The sequence below is a fragment of the Coloeus monedula genome, assembly GCF_965178545.1.
Source record: "Coloeus monedula genome assembly, chromosome: Z".
NCBI lineage: Eukaryota > Metazoa > Chordata > Aves > Passeriformes > Corvidae > Coloeus > Coloeus monedula.
Window position 1 is genome coordinate 60,915,858 of NC_138822.1, and position 27,247 is coordinate 60,943,104.

At 41.5% G+C, this 27,247-nt stretch overlaps 1 protein-coding gene across 1 annotated transcript; it reads left to right on the plus strand.

The window, feature by feature from the left end:
• Positions 1 to 1,887: 1,887 nt before the first annotated feature.
• Positions 1,888 to 9,975, plus strand: F2R (coagulation factor II thrombin receptor; the record flags this gene model as incomplete). The annotated part of the gene is made up of 2 exons (XM_082301211.1): positions 1,888 to 1,960; positions 8,774 to 9,975. The coding sequence occupies 2 exons, from the start codon at positions 1,888 to 1,890 to the stop codon at positions 9,973 to 9,975; spliced, it is 1,275 nt and encodes a 424-aa protein (XP_082157337.1).
• Positions 9,976 to 27,247: the final 17,272 nt, after the last annotated feature.

The following is a 27,247-nucleotide window of genomic DNA, read 5'->3' on the forward strand; positions in this document are numbered from 1 at the left end:
GGTGTGTTTAACAGAAATGAAGTTTTTTTCTGTAACATACTTCTGCCAGAAAAACCAAAACTCTGAAAAAGGTGCAAGAAATAGAATTTAAAGCTTTAGATGTCATGAACTCTTCACCTCTGTTACAATAAGTTGATTTTGAGAGAGGAAAGGAGCAAGATGATTCACAAAATTAAAGGTTACAAAACATAAACTTGGGTTTCACATGCAGACACAAAATTTAACAAGCATGGTTTTTATTTACTTGCTTTATTTATAATAACTAGTTTACAAAGATGAAAGGACATAGACCTATGACTGTTTATAATGTCTGTGACTAAAACACTCCCTGGAGCTTCCATCTGAGTTTCTCTTCATATGTTTCACAAACTCTGTAAACTAATTTATTCCTCAAGCACGGGCCCACTGGTTAAGGCTTCTTGAAATGTAAGAAAAATACTGGAAATATATGCTTTTTTGAGATCTTGAGTAATTTTTACAATTATCTGTTATACTTTAGTTCTATTTTGGGTTTAGGAAGTTACAAGAGCAACCTTTATGTATGCTTATAGAACTGTGAGACCACAGGAATGACCAAGAACTTCACTTTCTCTTCCAAGATAAAATGATTACATCTGATTAAGGTCTTGTCTAAACAGATGAATAGTTCAATTAAGGTATTTTGTCTAGGTTCCCTAGAGCATCTGGGATGATAAAGGTGTAGAAAGGCTGGCCAGCTGTAAAACACAGATCTATTTCTTGCTCTATACAAATGGAGTCAGCTCCAACCGTGCTATAGCTAGTGGGACTATGAGAGGAACACTGTAGAGACATAGAACTTACTGGCAACCAGTACTTATGATTAGGGGAATTTGTTTTTCATGGTTTTTATTCTCCATTAAAAGCAAAGGTCAGTGCTTCTGCAGTAATAAAGGCACTTCATACATACAAGTTCAGCTTTCCCCTCCTTCCCGTTTTTTGCCTGTACTGCTGTAAACAGAAGGATATACAGTTGAGGCAAGGACAGCACACCCTAGCAAGCCAGAATGTCCACTTGTAACGCTTCTGACTGTCTTACAGGCTTGATAAATACAAAGCACTTAAATATCACTGGGATGTTCTTAAAGCAAAGAGTCTAAATAATAACTGCAAAATTACCGAAATATTTTCCTACATAACTTTCATGTAGGTTAGTTTTCAACCACCTCTTGATTCATGAGAGTCACTAAAGGAGTACACAAGCTTTCCGAATTTTGTCCATGGCACATGCCACTGGACTGGGGAGTGGCACCACTTTGTCGGGGATTTTGGAACAGCAGACAGGTCTGCAGGGCTGAGCAATGAATCACTTGTGGGTTGCCCTGTGTTTGTAGAGCAGACAGTTTACTGAACCCATGCAATACAAGCAAGCTTGGACGTCATCTCCTTTATACAAAGCAGATCAATTGTAAGGGGCTTTTCTGAATCAGAGTGATCTTTCAGCTGTGAGTAATGCCGGCATTTCATCTGGCCTTGGAATTGCTCCCGTGAGGCATTCGAACTGCAAATTTGGCAAACTTAGCTTAGAATAATTCCTTGAGCACAACCCTTTGTTCTGGAGCTCCTGACCTCTCAGCCCGCCCAAGCCCGCCACCGCTTCCCGTGTCGCAGCTGGGTGCGGGGGCTGCTGGCTGCGCTCTTTGTCCCGCGGGGGCGGCGGGCGCTGGCCCCCGCCTTCTCCTCCCCTTCCTTCCCCTCGGCGCGCAGCCCCCTCGCGGCACTGGAGCGGCGCGGCAGGAGGAGGTCCCGGAGCGGCCCTTCGCCGGCCTCAGCCTTCTGTGGGCTGCGTTCGCCAGCCCCGCGCTGCCCGCACCGACGGACGGACGGACGAACGGACGGACGGAGGGCCTGCGGGCGGGACGCGCGGCCATGCAGCCCCGGGCGCTGTTGTGCGCCCTGGCGCTGCTCTGCTGCCCGGCGCTTGCCGCCGCGCCCCGGCCAGGTGGGTCCGCGGGCAGGCGGGGGCCGGGCACGAGCCCCGGGGGAACGGGGGGAATAAACAAAAAGCGCCCTAGCGCACAGCACCGTGTGCCTGCACGTAGCCGGGTCGGGGGCCTCCCGCTTGGGAGTTGCAGTGCGAGCTCGGGCCGAGTTTTCTTCGGCGTTGTTACACCCGGCTCTTTGTGCTCATGGCAGCGGTGGCGAGAGGCTGGTGGTGGTGGCGGAGTGACGCCGTAGCTAAGGAGGCGGGCAGGCAGCAGCAGGTGATGGTGGAAAATAAGGGACCAGACTGGCGAGACTTGCTGGTGGATTCTCTTAAAAAACTAGCATTGCCTTTCATTAACAACTTAAGAAGAGGGAGTGCTAGCTGAATTTCTAGGCGGTGCAAATTTCGGAAGACCTGCCAGCACAGAAGTTCAGAATATCCACCCCAAGTAGATGACTTTCAGGGTTATTCACTAATAGCATCATCAGTACCCTAACTAGTGAGCCCATGGATCCGTCCAGCTCAGAGCTTGTTAGACAATGGAGATTCTGAGAGGAGGAAGGTGAGAGAAGACAGGCATGCACATAACCTCACAGTTTATGGTAGAGGTACAGCAGTATGAAGAGCTATGCATTTAGAGATTAGCAAAGGGCTTTTTCTTATTACTATTTTGCTTGGTTCAGTTTGAGATTTCTTTTGATCAGCTAGTGGTGGTAGTGCTGCTGTAGAAATAACTTAGTCCCATGAGACGGCCTGCAGTAAAGCTCAGGTCACACGTATGTAAAAGGGATGATTAGGGGAGCAGATAAGAGGAAACTTCAGAGCATAGCACACATTGACTACTGAGCTAAACTGAAAGGATAGACCTAGTGTTTATCCTGGGAGGGAAGCATCAGGGAGGACAAATAATTCTTGCTAGACAACATTTTGGCACAAGGACAAGTTGGAATGAAGCTGTCAAAATCATGTTTATATGGGAAGCCTAAGGAAAATATCTTTTAAAAAGAAGGGGGTGGTGGTGTGAAAGATAAACTATACATGTTAATGATAGGAAAAGGATTGCACTGTTGGGCGCTATTCTTCCAGTTACTTGATGCACAACAGAACTAATAAAACCTGATCATCTGAATATATCTTCTTCTCTTCTTGTGCTCACTCTCATTGTAAGAATATAATTTCCCCACTGTCGTAGATACCTTCCCTGTTTTTACCACAATGTGCTTAATTCCTGTTGCCCTGCATTGTTGTATCCTGAGGTCTGCTCTGCCCTTGGACCTCCAGTTTCTCTCCTGCTTTTCCCCCCTCCACCAGTATGCACAGTTACCACCACATTACTGACCTGTGCTGTTCCTGTGGGCAGGTGAAAAAGCACTAGTTTGGCAGTAGGTTGATTTTAAGTGTTTGCAGATTATCTGACCAGGTGCTGCTGAGGTGCCTAAGGTCTGAACTTGCATGGACTTCCCTGCCTTGGGACACTGCTGGCAAGATAGAGGGATGTCACTGTTTGAAGCCAGCACATGTAGTTAAAGTGTTGAGAAAGGAAAGTAAAAAGTTGCAAGAAAACAATACTTCTGGAAAATGTGTTCAGGTTGCTACTACATCAGTTGTGTGATCTAATAATGAATTCTGTATAAATGGAGATGTGGACTCATAACCAATTCAGTGTTTATTTTTATAAAAGCAAGTAACTGTCATTACTCCTACAAGATTGTGTCTTATTTTGTTGATTAATGTGTCTGGCATGCACTTCACAGTCTGCCTTCAAGTGTCTAATTTTGGGCCACTGAGTAATTTAGCTTCTAGATGCTTATCGCTTTGGGTTATACACAGGGGAGATAAAAGAAACCTTTTTGTTATAAGCTAGTATACAGCTGTCACCAGTAATGCCCAGAAATCAGTATTAATTGTTGTCCAGCAGCACATAGGAACATATTTAACCGGCTTGTGTAGGAGCCTATTCTTTAGTCTCTCACATCAAAGATATCCCTTGGGATATGAAGTCTGCTCGTTTGTAACATCTTGTCCATATTTATAGACCTACAGAAATATTTTTCAAGTTTCTTCTGGAGCTCAAGAGTGCTTTGTAAGATTGGGGTTTTTTTGCTCTGTATTTTTGCTCTGTAATTCTTCCACAGAATAGTATGCAGAGTAGTTCCTTGCATATGAAGGTAGACATGAAAAGAAATTACAACATATCTCTGTATTTTAAAAAAACCCCAAAACGTTGGAGTAAGCAGAATACGTGTATTCTGATTGTGAGATGAACAATATCTATAGTTCTTGATGGAAAACAACAGAGTGTAGATTGTTAAAATTAGACAATCACAAATGTACTGAGCTTTCTACATAATTCCTCTATGTCCTTGTTGGAGAATTGATGCAAAAACCACAGGCAATAAAAGAACATTCTGGGCAACTTGAATGTTGTACTGATTCTATGTAATTTTGCCTTTTGAAGTACTTGTTGGAGGCAAAGAAAAGACTTTCTGCATGTCATTTAGTGTCCTGACTACACACACCACAAGGATAAAACCTCAATGCTTTATCCTGCTCTTTCTTTGTTCATAGTTTACTCATCTTACTCTTTCATACATGTTTAAATTTTGTAGGTATTTCGATAGAGCTGTTACTCTCACTGCTGACATGACAGAGTTACTATTAGTCATAAAAATAGAAATCCACCAAGCTTGATTACTTCTGGACTGGATGACAGCCTAGAAAAATAAGATGACCCTTTGAACACTTATGATCATTATACAAGCTTTACCTCTCTTTTCCTAACATTATTTGAATTATTAAAAAATAAGTAAGCTGTGGTGAATAAGTAGATACAGATATCATTTATATCATGTGATATCTGTAGCTTGAAAACAGTTAGAAGGAATTGTTTCACAGATTCTGGTATAGTTGTAGTTATTTAACAGTACATTCAAAATCTTTTCTGTAGACCTGCTGTATATTGGCAGTCTTGTACTAACCCATTTTAAAGGTAATGTCTGTTTCCTGTACTGACCTTTTTGTTTGTTGTGAAGGTTCATGAAGATCTTTTGAAATAATATGACATAATTTCATCCTGTTCTCTTCTGTGCATAAATCTCTTTTATCTTCAGCTTTGTGGTATAAGTACTGACACAAAAGGAATAAAAAGTCTCAGGACAGTATCTATCTTCCTGTCTGTTTCAGAAAGTATGGAGTGCACACTGTTTTTCCTGGAATTACAGAGACACTGTGTCCTACAAGCAGCTTGGTAAAGGATAAGAACCAATACGTGGCTGTCAAGTTTTCAAATTAAATTTAGTTTCATCAAGAAAGTTTAGATCACCATGTGTTGTATTATCAAGTGTAACAGAAATATCAAGTGTTGTGCCTCATTACATTTTTCCACAAAGCTGGCTTTCAAGTAGTACATCGTGTCATCTAAGTTAAAGATGGGGACATGGACTGCATACAGGAGTCAGCATGTGTCACAGTGATCGCTATCTTCAGCCCAGCCAGCACCTGTGGTGTGCGGCAGGAGTAGGGAGCAGCTGAAGGCTCGAGGCTTTAAAGCTGCTCCTCTGGAGTTCAGCTCTGCCCAGGGGAGCTGAAGCTCCAGGTGCTGCGGCTGTCAGCAGCCCTGATGAGGGAGAGGATAGAAAGTTGCGGGGAGGCTTGCCTTTGGATACAGTTTCAGGTTTATTGCCGGAAGGGAGTCCAAGGAGCACAGGCACCGATCACATCTGTGCAACAACTTATAAAGGGAGGTGTTACAACGGGGATGACCTGACAGGGGACCAATAGGGGTCTTTGGGGGAGAGATATGGACAGGGATAGACATTTACGCGGACCAATAGTCTTGAGGGGTGGAGGGAAAGGGGTCACATGCCCCGATGGGGCATGGAGGTTTAGGGGATTTCCAAGAGGGGAGGTATCCAAGGGGGCAGGGTCTCAGGGGATTGACAGGGACCATATAAGGGTAATTAGGGAGGGCTCGGGTGACAGACACAGAACAGTCCAGAACTCCGGGAGGGGTTTGGGTGGTTGATGGGGAACCAGGTGCCCGAACAAAGGGAGGGGATAACCATTTTTGGAGCACCGGGGGAGCGTCTTGGATCTGGGACAGACCAACTGGGAGTAGAAGTGGGGAAGGTAGGGACGAACCATTAGGGTACAAAGAACATACAAAAATACAATAAAAACATTGCATCACCACAAGCATGGAGGTGATGTTGACAGAATGAAGGTTGAGTTCAACTCTGAACTTAGAAAGTCTCTGCTTACACAAAGAACACCTAGTTGTCACCAGAGTATTAGGCCAGAGAATTTTAACTGAACTTAAATTACTTATAAAATTTTTTGTTCCAATTTATTGTAATAGGATGCTATTTTTAGAAAATTTTTATAATGGAGTAAAAGTGACTCTAATCCTTTCATCTGATAAAGATGTAAATAAGATGACTCCAAGAATATCAGCAGTGTTCAATTAATTGTAAGCAATAGCTAAGACAAAGGCTGGTAGTCAGTAAAACGCACCTGACCCAATCATAGCATATTTTTCTTGCAGCCTATTTTTATACTGTTCTCAGTTAGGAGTTAGTAATGAGAAGTGGTCAGGTTATCACCCAGGGCATCCATGCTAAGTGACTTGACCTCAGTCATTAAGGGTCAGTGGCTCTTACTGAGTTGGACTGCTAGTTCTCTAAAGCGTGAAACTGTAGCACAGCTCAGGTCCTTCAAAGTTCAGGGACACTGGGATGAGAGAGGTGCTGGTGCCTCAGTTACCATGTCATGCAGTGATAGTCTTGGCAACACAAGTACCTAATGCCAGGCTTTACCTTCCCTCTCTTCAAGTCTGTTTATATCTGTGTTCCCAAAAACATACCTTCCTCACATGAAACCATGTCACCTCTTTGTTTGGTTCTCCACACTGTTCTTCAGTGATGGAGAAAGCAAAAAGAACATGTAGACCTTTGGGGGACTAAAATCATCACTGTCTTCTCTTTCAATTATTTTCTGGTTTAGAAATACATATTCTTAGCATTCAAAGTCTTGAATTCATAAAACTTTTGTGTTGGAGATACAATAAGTACAGTTAACAGATTTTTTCCTCAGTTCTACTGTTGTCTTTACCATGGAGACAAGCTTCTGGGCATAAGAAATCATGGGGATTCTTTTCATTCAAGTATAGTTATAATCCTCCCAAAAGAGATGAAGACCAGTGGTGTCATTTGTGACACTTCTATTGCAATGATCATTAAATACAGAAAATCTCCTAACTCTTTGATGTCAGCCACAGGCTGAAGTTAGAGGTGTTGTTACAAGAGGACTTGTGCTGCAACTTAACCGCCAAGCTAGGAGCTGACTCTTTGAGCCATCCAACTGCTTGGACTAAACTTCTAAAGAAGTGTTAAAGATTAAGGCTCTATAGTTCTGCCTGTTGTTCGTGTTCTCTTTTAAAAAACAGAGTAGACCCTTGTATAAATGCGTTTAGTACCTTCTGTGCAAACACTGAATCTCTGTGTGTGCTTCTGTAATTTCTGCTTCAAACTAAATCATTCCTACTACAGTCTGTGTAACAAGCTCCCAGGCTGAGATTCTCATCCAGCATCTTTTGTTTTCTGACCGGCAGAGGTTGCAGTCTAGTCACTTTGCATATGAAAACTATTCTCTCAAACACTTCCCTTGTTTTGTCTCTCTGGCCCTAGAATGCTGCTGTGGCACAGCATGGTACATAAAGCACAGCAGCTTTAAAAAAAAATCACCAAATTGCCTTACCAGTCCTCTAATCTCCTCCCATATTCAAGTCTGAATTTCACAAAAATCCATGCTGGGTAGGGCCCTTCTCTCACTGCCTGTGCACAAAGGGAGGTAACTGGCTGCTTAAAGCTGCAGCCACTCCTCTCTTTGCCGTCTGCTTCCTTCAGAGGCTTTGGTTTAAAAAATTGGTTTCAGTTACTATAGAACAAATAATTGCTTCCAGCAAGCAGCACCTTACACAGATGAATAATTCCCATGTACTTTCAACTCACAGATCTGAGCTAAGACACCCTTATTTTTATTTTAATTGTCTAGGATCCAACAAAGGACCAATTTTACAGCCAAAGAGGTGACCAGTTATTTGAGTTGTTGTAACTTTCTCACTTCTGTCTACCCACAGTACACTTGAATTATCCTATGCCAAAGCAGATTAAGCCAAAACTGAAAATGACAGTCTTAAAAATATTTCTGCATACAAACATCTGTGGCTACCTCTCTGTTACAAGCAAAAGTTCGATCCACATCTACCTTGAAAACTGCATGCAGACTTCTGCCATCTTTCTTGATGGGAGCCTTAGTGTTAAGTAAGATGTCTCCAGAGCACACAGAAATATTTCAAAACCATGATGTTCTAATTGCACTTTTACTTTTTGTGATTTTGGCGATGAGTACTTCTAGTGGGAATTTTGTGTATGAGTACTAGTATTTATGCCAGCATCTCATTTCTTACAAAATGTGTGAAGGGTCTGGCCTAGACAGTTCAAGGGTGGCAAATTTCCTGTTGTGTTTGTGTTAAAGTTGCCTAAAGGGAGCATAGATTAGATTGGATCCTTATGTATAGCTAGAATCACTACTAATAAAGCTTTCAAGCTAAGAGATAGGAGACAAAGGAGGACATCTTACCCAAATTTGTAGCAGGAGGAGCTAAAATAAAATGGCTGATCTGTGGGCAACCTGTGCTTTGAATCAGAAATTAACCTTATTACTTTGTTTACCTAAAGTAATCTTAGTTTTCCTTCTTGAAAGATGTTTTCACTTCTCCATACCATCTAAATATTGGCTTATTAATCTTAATACTTTCTTACTTTTCAGGCTTTCCAAATAACAGCAGCATACCAGGCATCAGAAGTTTTTCCATGTTTTTTTCTCCCAGTGAGCGGGATGATCTTATACCTGTTGATGGTGATACTGAAAATGACTTGGAAGTTGGACCAGGAGCCACCAATCAGACTGGATCATTCCTACGTGAGCAGCGAATGATGTCAGTTCAAACAGCAAAATACCTCACTAGTCCGTGGCTGACACGTTTTGTTCCTTCAGTTTACACCATAGTGCTTGTGCTGAGTCTTCCTCTGAACATTACAGCGATACTTGTGTTTCTGAAAAAGATGAAAATTGAAAAGCCAGCTGTAATATACATGCTGAATTTGGCCCTTGCAGATGTTCTGTTTGTTAGCGTGCTTCCATTTAAGATTGTTTATCACTTTTCTGGAAATGACTGGGTTTTTGGGCCTCAGATGTGCCGTTTCATCACTGCTGCCTTCTTTTGCAACATGTACTGCTCAATAATGCTTATGACAAGTATAAGCTTTGATCGCTTCTTAGCAGTGGTGTACCCCATGCAGTCCCTGGGGTGGCGTACGCTAACTCGTGCCTCACTGGTTTGTTTCATCATATGGCTTGTAGCGATAACCGGGGTTATACCTTTTCTCCTAAGAGAGCAAACAATGGAAATACCCAAGTTAAATATAACTACTTGCCACGACGTGCTAAGAGAATCTGATCTTCACGGCTATTACCTTCACTTCTTCTCTGTCTTCTCTTCTGTGTTTTTCATAGTGCCATTCATAATTTCTACTGTTTGTTATGTGTGCATCATTCGCTGTCTTAGTTCTTCTACCATTGTTGCAAAGCAAAACAAGAAGACACGTGCCTTGCTCTTGTGCGTGGCTGTCTTTTCTGTTTTCGTTATTTGCTTTGGACCAACAAATGTTCTCCTCTTAATTCATTATATCCATTTTTCATATGACAACAGCTTAGAGTATCTCTACTTTGCCTATTTACTCTGTGTCTCTATCAGCAGCATTAGCTGCTGCATTGACCCCTTTATTTACTACTATGCTTCTTCTCAGTATCAGAGACAATTTTTCAGTCTCTTCAATTGTAAAAAGACTTTTGATCCTAACAGTAGTAACAGCAGTGGCCAGTTGATGTCTACCACTAGTAGTAGAAGGGCTACGTTGACTACTAATGTGAATAACAGTGTCTACAGGAAATTACTAGCCATGCATTGAGATAACGTGTCTGATACATGTTTAATTTTTACACAATTGCAGACAAAAAGAAGACTATTATATCCAAAAAATGCAAAACCTTTAACCAGGTTGTTGTATGATACATAGCTTCATGGATCTGTTATAGTAATGCACAATTCAAATTAAAATTCTGTTTGTGCATGTGCATATAGGTGTATATATAAATATGTATAGTATATGTAAATAGGTTCATGTAGAGGGGAAAAATAATTTCTAATAGTTGTTGAGTGTTTTTCAAATAAACTTTTTTCAGACAAATCCTTTGCATTGTTCAGTTTATTGTAGAAATCCCATTTTAGTATTTTGAACTGTATCTATCAGGTTGAATAAATTCTTATATGTGGAACCACTCCATCCATCCAGTAGTTCCTGAAAAAAAAAGTGAAAATATCTTTCCAGGCTTTTTATTTTTCTCCTATTTGTCATTATTTCTAGAATTATCTATGAACCTATTTTCTTAGCATTATTTTGTATCTCAGGACACTGAAATTGTTAATTTTATGTTTTTATATATTCCACTTCAAAACAGTCTGTATGGTTTTCAGAATGTGAGGAATCAAAAACCAGCTATTGCTTGGTGCAATGTGTGACTTGGGAGATAATTTCCAGCAACTGGAGCTAGCTTATCCTTTGGTGTTCCTACCATGAGCGTATGCTAGGCATCTTGGTTAGGAATGTGGTATTTTTGACAATTAGTTTCACAAAAAGTTGTCAGATTTTATTTCCCAATAAGTCAATGATTCTCCAAAAAATACATGGGAAAGGTCTATTCATCATCTTGTTATGCAGTTTCCAAACATGCTTTCTTGCACACGATTAGTCATCATGCATATTTAGGACTTGAAAATATCCTTTATCCCTCCTAGCGTGGACATTTTTCACATTTTACACTGTGTCCATATCTACTGAAATGGCTGTGGTGTTTAGCTAACCAATAGCTAACTTCATTCTGTGGAGCAGTCTTTTACTACAAAGAACACTAAAGCAAAAACAACAGAAATTCAGTTTTAGAAACAAGCATGTAGGTAATAGGACTGTACATGAAAATAGAAATCAAATTAAGTAGGAATTTGTTTATAGCATTTGCCACAGAAATCTGCCAAGAGATACAGCTGTCTTCAGTCCAGCATAAGTGATACAAGACCTAATATTTCTGCATACAGTGTGACAGTGAGAGACTTTCTAACCATGACCTGTTGTTGGTTTGTGTCTGATCCTTAATGGATTTAAGCATGATTAAGTATTGCATTATCAGGGGTTTCTCTAGATTTTTGCTCTCAAGGTTTTGCCATTTTCTAAATACATGAGTGATGAAAATATATCTATATGTAGTTGGCAAGCCTAAGATGCCACAAATGGACATACTCAAGTTACAGTCTCACTTTGTTTAATATCACATTAGGGATGGTCTTGTTTTTTAGCAAAATCCAGATCCATCTTGAAACTATGGACATCTGCTCCTCGTTTGTTGAAAAGCATTACCTCTGTGCTTCCTATAGTTACAGACTGAAGGACTGCTTTTTAGCCCATGTTCAGAGGAAAGCTATGAAGACGATCAGAGGGCTGGAGCACCTCTCCTGTGAGGACAGGCTGAGAGAGCTGGGGCTGTTCAGCCTGCAGAGGGCTCCAGGGTGACATTATTGCAGCCTTTCAGTACCTGAAGGAGGTTGGTAAGAAAGATGGGGAGACTTTTATCAGGACCTTCAGGGATAGGTTATGGGGTAATAGCTTTAAACTGAAGGAGGGTAGATTTAAATTAGATTTAGAAAGAAATTTACAGAGAGGTTGGTGAGGAACTGAAATGAGTTGCCCAGAGAAACTGTGGATGCCCGGTCCTTGGAAGTGTTCAAGCCAAGGTTGGATGGGGCTCTGAGCAACATGGTCTAGTGGAAGGAATATCCGTCCACAGCAGGAGGTTGGAATCGGACGATTTGTAAGGTCCCTTCCAATCCAAGCCATTCTGTGAATTGATGATTCTATGCATTGCTGAGCATGGCCATGCAGCAAAGCAGAATGTGGTAGATTTTTGAAGAAACTAAACCAGGAAAGTACTGCAATTTAGAATGACATGTTTAAACTAACAGGAAAACCTAACCATACCTTCATGCTTACTGCACCTTGCACTGCTAGCTGGGAAAGAAAATAAACAGCTTGTTTCAGGGGAAGGAGGGAACATCCGACCAAGAGAAGTGAAACCATTGATGTGTATGCTGTTTTACCCATATCTTCTCCTCTTCAGTTTTTCCTTCATTTTTTTCCATGATGTTGGAGGTAAGGTGCATAATTTTCTATATGAAGCAAGCTAACAAGCTTGTGCTATATAATGTTTGGAGACAAGGATGTGCCAGGCACTAAACATGCATAAGGAATCTTGCTAATGTTCCAGTGATGCCAGGCGCATATTGTGGCAATATTGGTGGAGGCAAGATTTGTAAATCAGCATGGTTTGTGTTGGAAAAATACCTCATATACCAGCCGTCGCTAGTGTAACTTATTTCAATTGGGAAGATTTGCTTAATTTAGCATGTCAAGAATTTTTCAGGGATTGGTATGTTCTCACATGAAGCAGGTAATGCTGAGCATGCATCAGCCTTACAACCTGCTTCCTGCAGCCTGACTGCAGACAAAACATGGTCTGCTGGCTGCAAGCTCTACTTCCCTATTTAGATGAACCCTAGCCAGAAATGTGAGCATGGCTGCAAAGTTTGTTAACAATGTTTTGCACCAGGCAAACTCCATCAGGTCATTGGATCTCTCCCCACTTCAGACAGGATTCAGAAATGGAAAGAAAGTACAAGCCAGTTAATAGATCACCAGTTATGGCTTTGCACTGGAGCTCTCTTAAGAGCTGGGGGAAGAATGAGAAGGGTCTGACATGCTGGGTGCAATATTTAAATAAATTTCTGGCTACGGCCTTTTTTTTTGGATCATTTTATCTTTTTTGATCTGACTGCAGTTTAATCTTGCAAGATGCTGAGCAAAAAGAACAGAATGTAACCCTCAAACATGTTTAAAATTAATGACTCAAATAAATGCTTTTTCATGATATTTTGCAAGTGCTGTAGAAATGGTTTAGTCATTGCTAATACAGCTGGAGAGGGTGAACAAATACCATGCTATATATAATCCAAGTCAACACTAGAGAGAATTAAAATATCTAGATATGGCTGTTGTAATTTAACTTGTTGGGGAGGACACCACTAGAAACCAGATCTGAGTATCATGCTGAACTGTAAAATTCTGATTAGCCCTCTAAACCACTATATGTTCTTGGAAAGGTGCAAAAGTATTGGAATTTTGTTGGAAAAGTAAGTGGCTTTATTTTAAACAGAACCCGTAAAAAGGTTCAGCAAAGTTTTGGGAAATAATTTTTCTTATCTTTGTGCTACCAGCTTCACCAGTAGTGGTGCCTGTAGCCTCCCAACAAGCTTCTCTCTTTAAAAGCAGTATCTGACATTCAAAACATGTCACTAAATGCATTGCACACAACATAACTCCATCAAGGTCAGAGCTGATAATGTCAACCTACAATAAAAATCTGTCTTGCTGTTCCCTCACTAAAATAAAAATGAATGACATTGAGTCAGATTCTTTGTCATTCCTTAGCAGACCTGGGAAAGTCACTGTTCTTGCCTTTGGATCATTTTGGCTTTGTGTAAGGAACTTGGTGTCTTCACTATTTTTTTGTGCCACACTATTATGTACTAGAGGCAGCAATTCTTGGGAAGTTCCCATGTATGTGTTCTCATCCTCATGGATGGGGCAGCATGTGCCCAGGGCAGCACTGAAGGTGGTGCCACAGGGCCTAGTCACAGGGCTCCCAGTTCAGGCTCCAATGGGGCTTGCAGCCTGCTGTTGCTGGCCTGCCATGTCCCTCCCTTTGACTCCTGTAGAAATGGCAGGCTTCTTTTACAGATGCTTCCCTCAGAAAGGAACACAGAAACAAAAAATAATTGAATAGACTTTCAGAGTCAGATTGCCTCTAAAAATTTTATCACTATTGGCTCCTTATAATGCTCTTTTTTTTTTCTCTCTCTTCAGATATGTATTTCAATAATGCAATTTTTTGCTTACAAACTGGAAAGAGCATTCACCATCAGCAGTACAGGAAGCAGGCTAGGTTCATGAGACCAAACCTTTCAAATCTCTGTTTCAGCCAGGCCCATCTACTCAGTTTATACTCCAGAATGTGCAGAGCACTTAGACCCTATGTACCTGCTAGAAGGTGATATGGAGGTACACAAGCCAGTGGTAACACGGATGGGAAATGATGCTGCTGAACACTTCCTTTCTCACAGAATGGTGCTTAATTGAAAACAGGCATCCAGCTCTGGAAGGGTGCATTTTGTCACTGCCACCTCCTACTATGTCCTGTTTACTGAAACCTCCCTACCCACTGAATGTTTCTTGTCCAAGACAATATCCCACACAGTTTCCATCATCATTTACATAGCAAGAGGCCTTGGACGTCTGCTTTCAAATCTCACAGGGTTTACTGTCACCTAGCTATTTTTTACTCAACAACTTAACTCAGAGATTCAAATATTTCTTTTCTGATACAGTCACTCCTGTGATTTTCCTCTCACCCTTTCTCTTTTAAAATAAACAACTTTTACTGCCTATTCAATCTTTTATTGCTCATCAATATTGTTGCAAATAGAATCACAGAATCACAGAATATTCTGAGTTGGGAGGGATCCACAAAGATCATCGAATCCAATTCTTAAGTGACTGGTCATAAAAGGGATCCAACCCATGACCCTTTTGTAACGAACACCATTCTCTAACCAAGAAGATTTCTTCCTGCCTGCAGCAAACTTTAGGATTTGTAAACTGATACCATTCACTTCTGACATACTTTGTAGGAACAATACAATGTACAAAATTTTAGTTCCAAAATTGGGTCAGCTAGCATAACTAGAATAATTGCATAACCTGAATGTGGATAAACTTTTACAGCTTGCCTAAAGCATGTATACTGAGAACTCAGTCCCAGATGGGGAAAAACAGAGAGAATGAAGGAGAAAACAGTACTAGCCAAACTTCTACATTGTTTTATCTGCCTGTTCAAGTATTAATAAACCTCCCTCTTTCTGAATAATTCCAAGGACATTTTTCTTTAATGCTTTTCTTATAGGTATCATAAGGAGTAAACCTGTATATTAGTGCCGCTTGTAGGATTTCTTTCAGTTTATTTCAAACTTTTTTTGGTCTCCTTTTCCTGACTCTAAGAAGTATATGCAATCCTACCCAGCAAAGAATATATCTAGCTCCTTATCACAGCTTTAATGACCAAGGAAATGAAAAATATGAAGATTTCTGCTTTTGTCATTCAAAAACAAGCTAGGAGGTGTAATAATATAATATAATACTCCTATCACTGAAAATTATATTTACAGAAGCTCTGAAATACAGCATAGATATCTTACTTTGCTTTATTTTTTTTTTTTTTTTTTTGCATGTTATCTTTAGCAAATTTTTTGTAAGGAGGGACTTACTGCATTTCCCTTGTGAGATGAAACATATATTTTAATTTGCTAAACTATATGGACTTTTTTCATTAAATGGTTTCTAACCCTTTTATATCTACATCAGAGATACTGAATGTTATTACTGACAATTCTTTCAAAACTACATTTCAAGTGTTAAAACTACTTAAGAGACAGGCTTGTCTAAAAGTATATTATCTTTTGTTCACCCAACTTATACATTGTGGTAGGAAAAAGACAGTGTTTTGTGTTCTTCAAACCAGTCTGGATACCTTTCAGGTCTGTATTTCCTTATCATATTTTATGAACTGGTATCAGTAGTGCACTGACATCTTCTGTGAAAGCAGTGAAAATATTTTCTAACTTGAAAATCAGTCATTAAGCAACTGCTATTTTGAGCAAAGTATTTTATCTTTGCTTGATCACAGTATCTACTGTTTGTACTCTAATGAAACGAGATGCTTTAGTTTCTAACTTCCTCACCCCCCCTTTCCAGACCAAAACATAAAAACCAAACTGAGCAAAGAACAGCCACTCAAGAAAAAGCCACTTCTCCATTCAGGGCTATTTTTTACACTGAGGGTAAACTAAGGTTTGTAAAAATGCTGCCCACATGATGAGGGTTACAGTTCTCTTATGAATATACGGGAAACTCTGCAAATATACTGACGGTATCTTCTTTTCAACTTTTTCATGCTTTGTCAGGTGCTCAAGGGAGCGAGGTACCTGGAGTGGCTGGATAGTGATACTGGAATTTAAATGGGATTTTAGATTTTCTTTAATTGCCATGATTTGCAAAACCATTAAGAAAGGCAAATCCACTCAGCAGAGGAAGCAGACAATTTGCAGCTACACTGAGTGCTTCATATATCCAGCCCAGCATCACATCCTCAAGCTCAGGCTGGAGACAAACCACCCCCAGGTCCCTGGGGACAGCTGGGGCAGCAGCAGGTGCCTCTCTGGCTTGGCTGTCCTGGCCCTCATTGCCCTTTGATCACCCACCTGCCAACTCTCACAAGCACAGTTGCACACAAAAACGGAGGAGGAGGAGGAGAGGCAGCAGGGATGAAGCAACATCCACCTACCTCCATCTGATACTCTCTGCTGCAGTCTGGGCTCACATGCAGCAGCATACAAGCTCTAGGATGTGCAGCAAGCAAGGGTCTGCCTCCTGTTTTCCTGGGGCTCAGGAGCTTGCCTAGCCTCTGGCCCCAAGCATGGGAATAGTTGTGCCTGAGAGTGCTTGTACCATGCAAAGCCTGGGATTCCTCCAGCATATGCAGGGAAGGAAATTTTGCTGCCCTCATTAATAGGCGGGTCCTAGTCTTGCTTGTGCCACAAGTCAGGCACAGCTTCTAAGATTTAGCTGCCTCTGGTGAAGGAAACAAGACTTAGCTTAATGAATCAGCAAACAGGCTTCTCCCACCTAAATTTTTGTGGTTTTGCCTTTTTGAGTAACCTTGGATAGGCTAATTCAGGAGTTTCTGTTGACTGAGGAATAATGTCTTCTGGTCATGGTGCCAAAGAAAAGCAACTAGCTGCCTCCAGCTTTCTTTCATCATTTCCTCCTCCTCCATGAGCAATTACAAACAGCCCAGACTTACTATGCTCTTAACAGAGGAGGAGTAGGAGGAAGGCCCTATGTGAGGAGGATGGGACCATAGAGCTAGAAGTGGCATTACCCTTTGGTTAGTGAACTAGAACAGCCTCTCTGCTGGCCTGGGACTTGCAGACATGCGAGGTTATAGAGCAACCATATTGAATGCTGCTAATGCACAAGTTAACAGCCACTCAGGAGTGTATGCAAGATGGGAACCCACCCTGACAGCCCCCTGCCCTGCTTGATACATGTATGTAGTAGTCATTTATCAGAGTTTTATTTTAATCCATTGCTGTCACTGTAAAAACGGCATTCTCAGCAGGCATTTCCTGTTTTTCTTTCTCACATACAGAAGCAGATGTTTTCTGAGCCATAAAACCAGAGTCAATCACTCTTCATAATGACACTGATAACAACATCCAGCCCCACAGCCTAAACCCAGGGCTTCTCTAGCAAACCACAAGTTACAGTCTGCAGCAATGAGACTACATGCAACAAAAGCAAAAAATTTTCAAAGATGACCTTTCAGTATAGTTCAATGGGAACAAATTCTACATTAGAAAAACATTTGGAGCTCATTTTATAAACAAAACTGAAATACCATGTGTGAGTCCTTGAAGGTGGTGGTGGCTCCTTAAACTCATTGAACAAATGTTTTCAGACAAAGGTAGGGACAAATAAATAGCATTGCTGTCCCAAGAGGTTGCTTGGGGAGTTTTTGATTCTTGCTTGTTGTATTGGACAAGGACCTACTATAATTGTAATGTATTTTGACTAAAGCACAGTAAGGGCAGCTTAATTTTTATCATGACCAGTACAGTTTGCTATCACAGCCCTGGTTTTATAAGTAACTTTCACCATATAGAACATTTACTGCTTATTCTAAAATCCTATTGATTGTTGCAAGCAGTTCACTGTGATGGTGAAGAAAGACCGTCAGATCGTCATGTGTCCTTCCCTCCACCACCACTTTCTCTCTAGTGGTCAATGTGGTTTGTCCGAAGATAAAAACACCAGGCAGGTATTGCAGGAAGAATTGTCTGGATGCTCGCATAATTAATGTATTCCAGAGGTGGAGGAGCTGAGATGTTTTTGATTGATTTGCTGCACAACAGCCTGTGTAAGGGTAAAGTGCTGATGGGAGACTGGGTCAGCTGGGCAAACTTGTCTCCTGATGTTGCAGGCAGCTTCAGGGTGAATTCCTTCCCTGGAAGAGATGCCTGCAAGGAACACTCAGTTTTGGAGGGTGAGTAAAAAGCACTACCATAGAGACATACAATCCTAAAGTAGCAACATAGGTGCTTTGTTGCTTTGTAATTGTGGCTTCTGCAAGGCCAAAGACTCTAAACCTGTACATTTCTAGCCAACCTGCTTATATTACAGCCCTTTAGAGATCAACTGTTGACCAGTCTTAGACAAAGTCAACCTAGCTGCACCTAGACTTCCCTGAGAAGTTTAGAAAGCAAGAGGGTCTCACTGAAGCTTGTGACTCAACAGGAGGGACAATGACCTGATTATACTATAATCTATTTCAATAGATGACAAAGTGGCTATTTAGTTATACTTCCCTGGCAATATTATTATATCAGCAGTAAATCTAATCATAATGATCCACATAATCACTATGCTGTCCTTCTCACACCTAGCTGAGAGCTTTCTCTCAACAACTCTTTCACAGGTACAAATTATGTAGTTGGATGTTTACTGTGGCAGTTCTATTCATTTCACCACAGATTTTAATCCCACAAAGAATGAAGATATTAGATAGAGAGTAGCAGGGCTCTCTCTCTGCTCATAGGTCCTCTTGTTGTGTAGTCAGAGTTCTGTCCAGAAAAGTTTTCTAGGCTTTGTTGCTGAAGTTTCTGCTGGAGTCACTGCCAACGCATTTTGCATGTGTCTTGGTTTTGGTATCATGGGCTTGTGTGTAGGGTGTAGCAGCCGGTTCTATCAAGTATAACTGTTTCTTTAATTAAAGGCAAGTTATTACACTGTGCAATTTCAGTGAGATGCAGAACAATGAATTGCTGAAAGTGTCAGCAACACTCACTCTATAATAGCTACTGTAAAATTCAGTGCCAGGTAGGAAGCATGACTTCATAACCATCCAAACACTAAGCTGTTTCGCAGATTACTTCCTTCCACACGTTATTCTTGCTGTGCTTTTTGTCACTGTGTTATGACTTCATATATATGCAGGGCTGGGAAAAGTTGACAGTAAAGAAACACCCTCTACCAGTTCATTAAAAAAGAAAAAAAAAAGTTTTGCTCTAAATCAAGGATATGGCAATCATTAATAAGCATGAGATTTTCACCCTTTAATTAGCTTTCACTAATGCATTCAAGGGATTTTCCCTTCTATTCCCCAGTCTTGGGCAGGACTGAAGAGCCTTTCATATACTGAAGGTCTGCTTTTAAGCATATGTGAAAGTGCAGCTTTTTCAGGTTACTCAATTAGCATCACTGACATACTCTCCTCCTATTTAAATGCACAGATCTTGAACAGCCTCTCCCCAAGTCAGAGCTCAGCTTAGACTATCAAACATGCATGATGAAAACTACCCATTATCATCTATTGGAACCTTACATTCATTGTGACAAAAACAGTGAGATAATGAACCATTCTGAAGAGTAACACAAATTACAAATTATCGTTCTTTTAAATCTGAGAATTTACAAATAGAACTAAAAGAACTGCCTATTATAGAACCATTTAAATTAAAAATTACCCTTAAGATCATTGCATCCAACTGTTAACCTAACATTGCCAAGTTCATCACTAAACCATATCCCAAAGTGCCACATCCACATGTTTTATGAACACATCCAGGGATGGTGATTTCACCACTTCCCTGGGCAGCTTGTCCCAATGCTTGACAACCCTTTTGCTGAATAACCATTTCCAAATATCTAATCTCTCCTGGTGCAACTTGAGGCCATTGCTTCTGGTCCTGTCACTTGTTACTTGGAAGAAAAGACTGATCCCCACATGGCTACACTCTCCTTTCAGCTATCTTTAGAGAGCGATAAGGTCTCTCCTCCAGACTACACACCCCCAGCTCTCTCAGCTGCTTCTCACAGGACTTGGGCTCGAGACCCTTCATCAGCTTCACTGCTCTTCTCTGGACTCGCTCCAGCACCTCAATGTCTTTCCTTTTGTGAGGGTTCCAAAACTGAGCATAGGATTTGAGGTGTGGCCTTGCCAGTGCCAAGTACAGGGGGACAACCCCTACCCTGGTCCTGCTGGCCACACTGTTGCTGATCCAGGCCAGGATGCCATTTGCCCTCTTGGCCACCTGGGCACACCCTGGCTCACGTTCAGTCGCTGTCACCAGCACTCCCAGGTCCTTTTCCTGTGGGCAGCTTTGCAGCCACTCTGCCCCAGCCTGTGGCACTGCCTGGGGTTGTTGTGACCCAAGAGCAGGACCTGCCACTGGGCCTTGTTGAACCTCACACCATCGGCCTCAGCCCATGATCCAGCCTGTCCAGATCCCTCTGCAGAGCCTTCCTGCCCTCCAGCAGATCAGTACTCCCACCCAGTTTGGTGTCATTGCTGAACTAACCGAGGGTGCACTCAATCCCCTCATCCAGATCATTGATGAAGATACTAAACAGGAGCTGCTCCCCAGTGCTGAGCCCGGCCAACAGCACTGGTGACCGGCCACCAGCTGGGTGTAACTCCATTCACTGCCACTCTCTGGTCTTTACTATCCAGCTAGTTTTTTACCCAGAAAACAGTGCACTCATACAAGCCCTGAGCAGCTGGTTTCTCTGGGAGAATGCTGTGGGAAATGGCCAAAGGCTTTTTAAAAATACATGCAGAAATCATACACAGCCTTTCCTTCGTTCACTAAGTGTGTCACCTTGTCATAAAAGGAGATCAGGCTGGTCAAGCAGGACCTACCTTTCACAAATCCATGCTGGCTGGGTGATGACACTCAGATGATCTGCTCCATGACCTTCCCTGGCGCCAACATCTGATTGACCATAGTCAGTTCTGTGGATCCTCCTTCCAGCCCTTCCTGTGCCAGCCTCCAGCCAACTGGGACCTCCCCAGTTAGCCAGGACTGCTAATACATGATGCAAAGTGGCTTGATTGGGCATTTCCAGCAGCTCCCTCAGTACCCTTGGATAGATCCCATCTGGCCCCATAGACTTGTGTATAAAAGGTAAGGCAAGTTATTGACTATTTCCCCTTGGATTATGGGAGCTTCATTCTGCTATTTCATTTTGCTTCATTCTGAAACACAGAAGGCATTTAAGTACCTCAGCCATTTTCTCCTCCTTTGTCGCTGTTTGGCCCCATATCCAATAAAGGATGGAGATTGTCCTTAGAACACCTTTTGGTGTCAATGTATTTATACAAACATTTCCTATTGTATTTTATGGCAGTAGACAAATTAAGTTCTGGTTGTACTTTGGCTCTTAGAGTTTTCTCTTTGCACATCCTCATGGAATCTTTATGGTCCTCTTGAGCTGCCTGCCCCTCATCCAAAGTTCCAAAGTTTTTAAGTTCTTTTTTTTCCCCTGAGGTCACTGAAGCTGGTCTTCTTTCCCAGCAGCCCATCTTCCAGCTCATATAATGTTCTATTTGACTGATGAAAATCATCAGAGGATGCAGATAGTGTCCTTGGGTACAGGTTCACTAGGTGAACTGAGACACCAAGTCCTTTCTTTTAGCACTGTCCAGTGGGGAAGGGGTCCTGTATCCTGTGGAAGGGCAAATATGGCATAGTATTATCTGACTCATTTTGCTGTAACAGAAACACTTACACATGGGTGGGAGACAGAAAACACAAAAGAAAAAGGCATAGGCATCAATGTATATCCTTGTTGCTCTCCATGCACAGTGAGCTTCTGTGCCAACAGCTCAGTGTTGACATCAACACACACTGGCATCACTCCAGGCTACTTCCTCATTTCATCACTTCAGGATGGGTTTTTCTTAAAAGTAAGTGAATTGAATGTATATTTTGATAGCACCTAGAAAAATAAAGCACAAACAGTGCACCTACTGAGTAAGCCACTATGCAATCCTTGCCCTGGAGAGCAGATAATTACCATCCAAGAGGCTTTATTATGAGGTTATAATTACTGTATTTTCTTAAAGATTTAATGCTAAACTTAGTTACATGAAGTCTAGCTTTTTGTGTAAAATAAAAAAAAAAAAAAAGTTCTGACTTTCCCAAAAGTAAAAATCCTTTAAAAACACAACTTGCATATATTCTAATGGCTAAAGGTACAGACAGTAGATGAAAAACTGTATTTATTATTTGCAAAATAGTATCAACCCGGGTGGCAACTGTCAACAGCTTCTTTTTAACTCAACTACAGACATGCTGTTACCACTGTCTAGTTTTCAACAGGTCTGTGGTTTTTTCCAATTGCCTGGTAAGTGGCAGTGTTTTGGGCACTAAAGAGAGAGGCCTAAAAAAAGGGAAAATATGTATTAGTTAAAATGAATGGCAATAATTATTTTACAGGTCCATGAACAAGCACTCTAAGAAAGACTGGTCCTGTCTGGGGATGTCATGTTTGCCATTATGTTACTAAGTCAGTGATGAAACTGGGGAACTCATTGCTGTGGGGGATGAACCTGATAATTTTGTAAAGTTCTGCTGCATGTTTAAATTGTTTGCTTCATTGTTGTAGACACTGAGAATGTGGAAAGCAATGTAGGGAAATGTGGAAAGCAATGTAGGGAATGACCATATTTTTATTTCACATTTTTGAAAATTTTGTGGTGTTAGGTCACATCCTGCCGCATCACTCTTAATAAATAGAATGCAAAATGTCCAAACATTACAATACTTTTAAATCTGGTGGTAGGAGTGCTGTTTTAGGATGAAGAGATACCTGGGCTGAAATCCCATTTACACATCTCGGTCCTCAACATAACGGGTAAAAAAGGGCAGTGTTCCTCTTCCTTCTGTTTCTCTGTAGATTATCTTTTGGGCAGAAGAAGGTTGAGAGCAAGGAAGAACTTTGTTTTGCCACATCCAATGGTAAAGCAGAACCGGGGTCTTCTGGATTAGAGACCTGACGTCTCTTAAGCATGGAACAGGCTGCACCTTTACGTTCGGCAGCTTCTCCCTGAGCCCTTAGGCATGGAAGGCCCTAACTCAGTGCCTGCAGTAAGGACACTGAAAGCATACTGCTGTTTTGGGGCATTTTTTTGTCTTTGCAGTCAGGCTGTTTACTTTAGTGTCAGGCTTTTACAGAGCAGAAACAGCCAGACATTCTCCCCCACCTCCACTCATACAAATCTTCCACAAGAGGGTATCTGTAACTCCCAATAAGGCCAAAGGAAGCTAGTTTGTTCCAGCAGGGACAGCCTTGCCTGCAGTTCATGCAGAGGTCCAAGCTCACTGGGACAGCCTCCTGCTGCTCTGCCCAGCGTGGGAGGCTGGAAGGAACAAGGCTACTTTCTTTGCAAGGAGTTGGAAGCCAAATACCAAGAGTTTTATCTCTTTGGAACTGGTTTTTACCTGAACCACCTAATTGCTTTTCATAAATCCTTCAGATCTTCATACAATACTCATTGTATTCTCCTATGACCTGCACTGAATATTTAATTACATATTAATTACATATTTAAAATGTATTTTTCTCTATAAGTAGATGTAAATTCATCATATTTCAATTATTTTCATGTGTATACCACAATATGCATGCTATAAAAAAAACCCCTATCTTTCATCAGGTCAGGAAAGGTAATACAGTTATGACTCCATCCTAGAAAAACCAGATCAACCAGCTTTTCTGCTAAAGCTGAAACAAGCCTAAACACACTGGGCAGAATAAAAGTCAACATTTTCTTTGTTTCAAATCCCTGGAACCACAGACTGGTGGGTAGGTAGAAAAGCACTGTGCTTCGTTTTGCAGAAAACGCACAGCAATAAGGCTAGTGTTGAAGCTGGCAGCATCAAGTGATATGTTGAGTTAGATACTTAGAATTAACTTTTGCAGCCCTAGGAATATACCTTTCACTGAGCAAACATTTGTGAAACATTTAGACTTTCTTAATTCCCACACCCATACTCCTAGCTAATTTGCCATCAAACCCAGTGATGATAGCTAATATACTGAGTAGTGTTAACAACCATGCAGAATTTGTAGGGAGTTAAACTTCAACTACTGCTGCTCCTGCACTTTAGCCCTTTACACTGTTCTGCAAAAAGATATTTATTGACTGTTAGAAGACTATACAGAGGTAAGATCATATTGTTTCAGTGTAAAATTATTGAATATAGTGTAAGAAAGGTTTACTTGGATTTAGCAAAGGAAGCTGGTGGGTGTGAGTTCATCAGGGATCTTCCCCCAGCAGTGGGGGAAACCAGCAGGAGATCTCTGACCTCACCCTGCTGCTGCAATACTTGGTTGGGAGAGAGGAAGAAAAAGGGGAAACCAGCTCCTCACTCATCAAGAGCCAGAACTGTGAGCTTAGCTGCCTTAAGCACAGCAGAAATAGTGCCAGGCAATAGGACAAGAAGCAAAGGGCAGAAATATGCAGAGGAAGTTCCACCTGAATATGAGGAAAAATTTTTTTACTGTGCAGGTAACCAGGCACTGGAACAGATTGACCAGAGAGGTTGTGGAGAATTTCACTGGAGATATTCAAGAACCATCTGGACACAAACCTGTGTCATGTGCTCTGGGATGACCCTGCATGAGCAGGGAGGTTGGACCACATGACCCACTGGGGTCCCTTCCAGCCTGAGCCATTCTGTGATTCTGTGAGAAAGAAGGTCCCAGAAGGAACTGTGCCTGCAGAAGCCAAGCCCAGGCTTGCAGTCGATACTGAAATAGAACCTTGGCAGAAGCAGGGATGTGAAGCCTCTATAACAGACCCTTCTGCCAAGTACACCACTACCTGAGAACTGGAAACAATGAGGCCATCAAAAAACCAAGATTATCCCTCAAAAGAAGCTGGTGAAGGACAGGCTCTCAATGAATGCTCTTATGCCTGCATCTTGGGTTGAAGCATCTCATTTCAAATAGTCACTTAGCAACCAAAGTAGTAAAAATTGCCTGGGACCAGTGCAATCCAGCACAACTGGAATAAACACAATTGTCCGAAGAAACTGTTTCACCCCTCCTGAAGGAATTAACTGCTTTCTCCTTGGAATAGCTTCCTCCCCGTGCGTCCCCCAAAGACATTTAACAGTTTTAGCCAGAAAGAGGGGAAAAGGAAAAGGTTTCCTGATTCTGTGCCTTGCAGCAATAGCCCCACACTTGTAGTGGGATCACTGCTGTGCTGTGCTCAGGTGATCAGGGTAGGGTTACTAGTGTACAGTGTTGTGTGGATTCACTTCTCCCTGCCACCCCAAAGGAAGTCTGGGCAGAACCAGGGACAATGTGGCATCCGGAGGTAGCAGTGACATTCCTACATGGTCCTGCAGCAAGGCAGCTGGAAGTCTTCAGTCCTTCCCATCCTCTAACAGTGTTTCATTTTCACCTCTTCAGTGGTGAAAGTGGCTGCTCAGCACATGCAGCAAATAGCAAATCCTAGCAGCTCTATTCACTTTGCTTCTAAATGTGCATTGACTAAGCATTTTCATAATCAGTGTCTAGAACATATTACATGTAGGACATACACATGTTATGTATCTGGAGTTTAAAAGTTTGAAAAATTTCAGCTGAATAGAAGAAAAATATTTTTCTAAATACGAGTTATAATAATAACTATGTTGTTCATTAAACTTAAAATGAAGTTAAACCATCCATAATAAAATTATTTTTGGTCATAACACTAGCTTTTTAAAATACTGTAGCAGTCTTCAATTTTGGGCCAATTAACAGTATTGAATATGATAAAGTGCTTGTGGTTTTCCCCTGATTGTGCAGACAGTGGGAGGTGGGTTGAGACACTGGGAGGGGACAAGGGTGTATCCTGCCACACTGAATAAACACTGTGAGAACAGACAGGATGCCTGTGTGGAAAGCCTGTGACTCAGTACAGCTGTGTGGATCTCCTCCTCACATTCTTCTTAGTACCGGGAGTTTCCAAATAATTTTCAGGTGTCCTGGTCAACTGACACACTTTTTCCATTGAACTAATGGAAAAAGCAGAGCCCAATGTCCACTTTCTTTGTGGACATTGGGCTTTGCTTCTAGACAGACCACAATCCCACTGAAAAAATAATTACAGAAATAGTTACAATCTCTGCATTTTTTAATAAACGATCCTTAAGTAGGACAAAAGCAGCCCCCTTTAACCTTAATGACAATGATGGCAAGAATTCCCAAAAAAGTGATCTTCAAACCACTTGAATTATTGTGCAATAGCATTTACTGGAGTTAGAGAGAGGGATGACACCAAAACTATGAAAAGACCATATATGCTCGAACCAAAGAGACACATCTCTTCCAAATTAGAGAACTGGGAGGTACAAGGGTTCAAACATTTCTTTTCTCCTTCAGCCTTTCTAATTTGCCCATCCTGAAGCTACAACTAACAGTATCTGTTTCCAAGGAAGGTATATCACAAGGCAGCATGCATGCAGACCTGCCCTATCCTTCCACAGATAACTTTGCAGGGAACTCTGCAAAGTTATGAAGTGCCAGAATATCTCTCAAATGGCGAGCTTTACTGCAGTTCACTGTTGTGGGTGCTTGTCCAGCTTGCAGATCCTGCCAATTCATGACACAGTTGCTCTCCCTAGACTGCACAGAGTGGCTCCAGGAGTTCTCTCCATCAGCAAATTGTGGTTTTGGGGCTAACAGAAGGAAACACAGAGAAGTAATGGAGGACATCAGAGTGGAACCTAAATGACATCCATAATGATACATGGCCATATTAAAGTTCAACCTATACCTCAGAAGAGCCTGAGAACTATGACAAATGACCACACTATTCAAAGACCCACTGGCCTGGATACTAGCCACAACAGTCACCATAAGCACATGCACAAAAAAGAAAAAGAGGAGGACAAATATAAATAGTATTTCCCCAATTACACTCTCACTCAAATACTACATTCTGCTTAGGGAAATTCACAAGTTAGTTACGGTTTGTCTCCTTAGTAATCCACAGTGGAGCCCTCTTTCAAGAGTTGCACCCTCTTCCTGGGAATTTATGGAAACCTCTTATATGCCCAGAATCCTTTGTCAAGAAACTTCACAAGTCTCCTACCTACTGGATGTCCTTTGTGCCATGATTTTT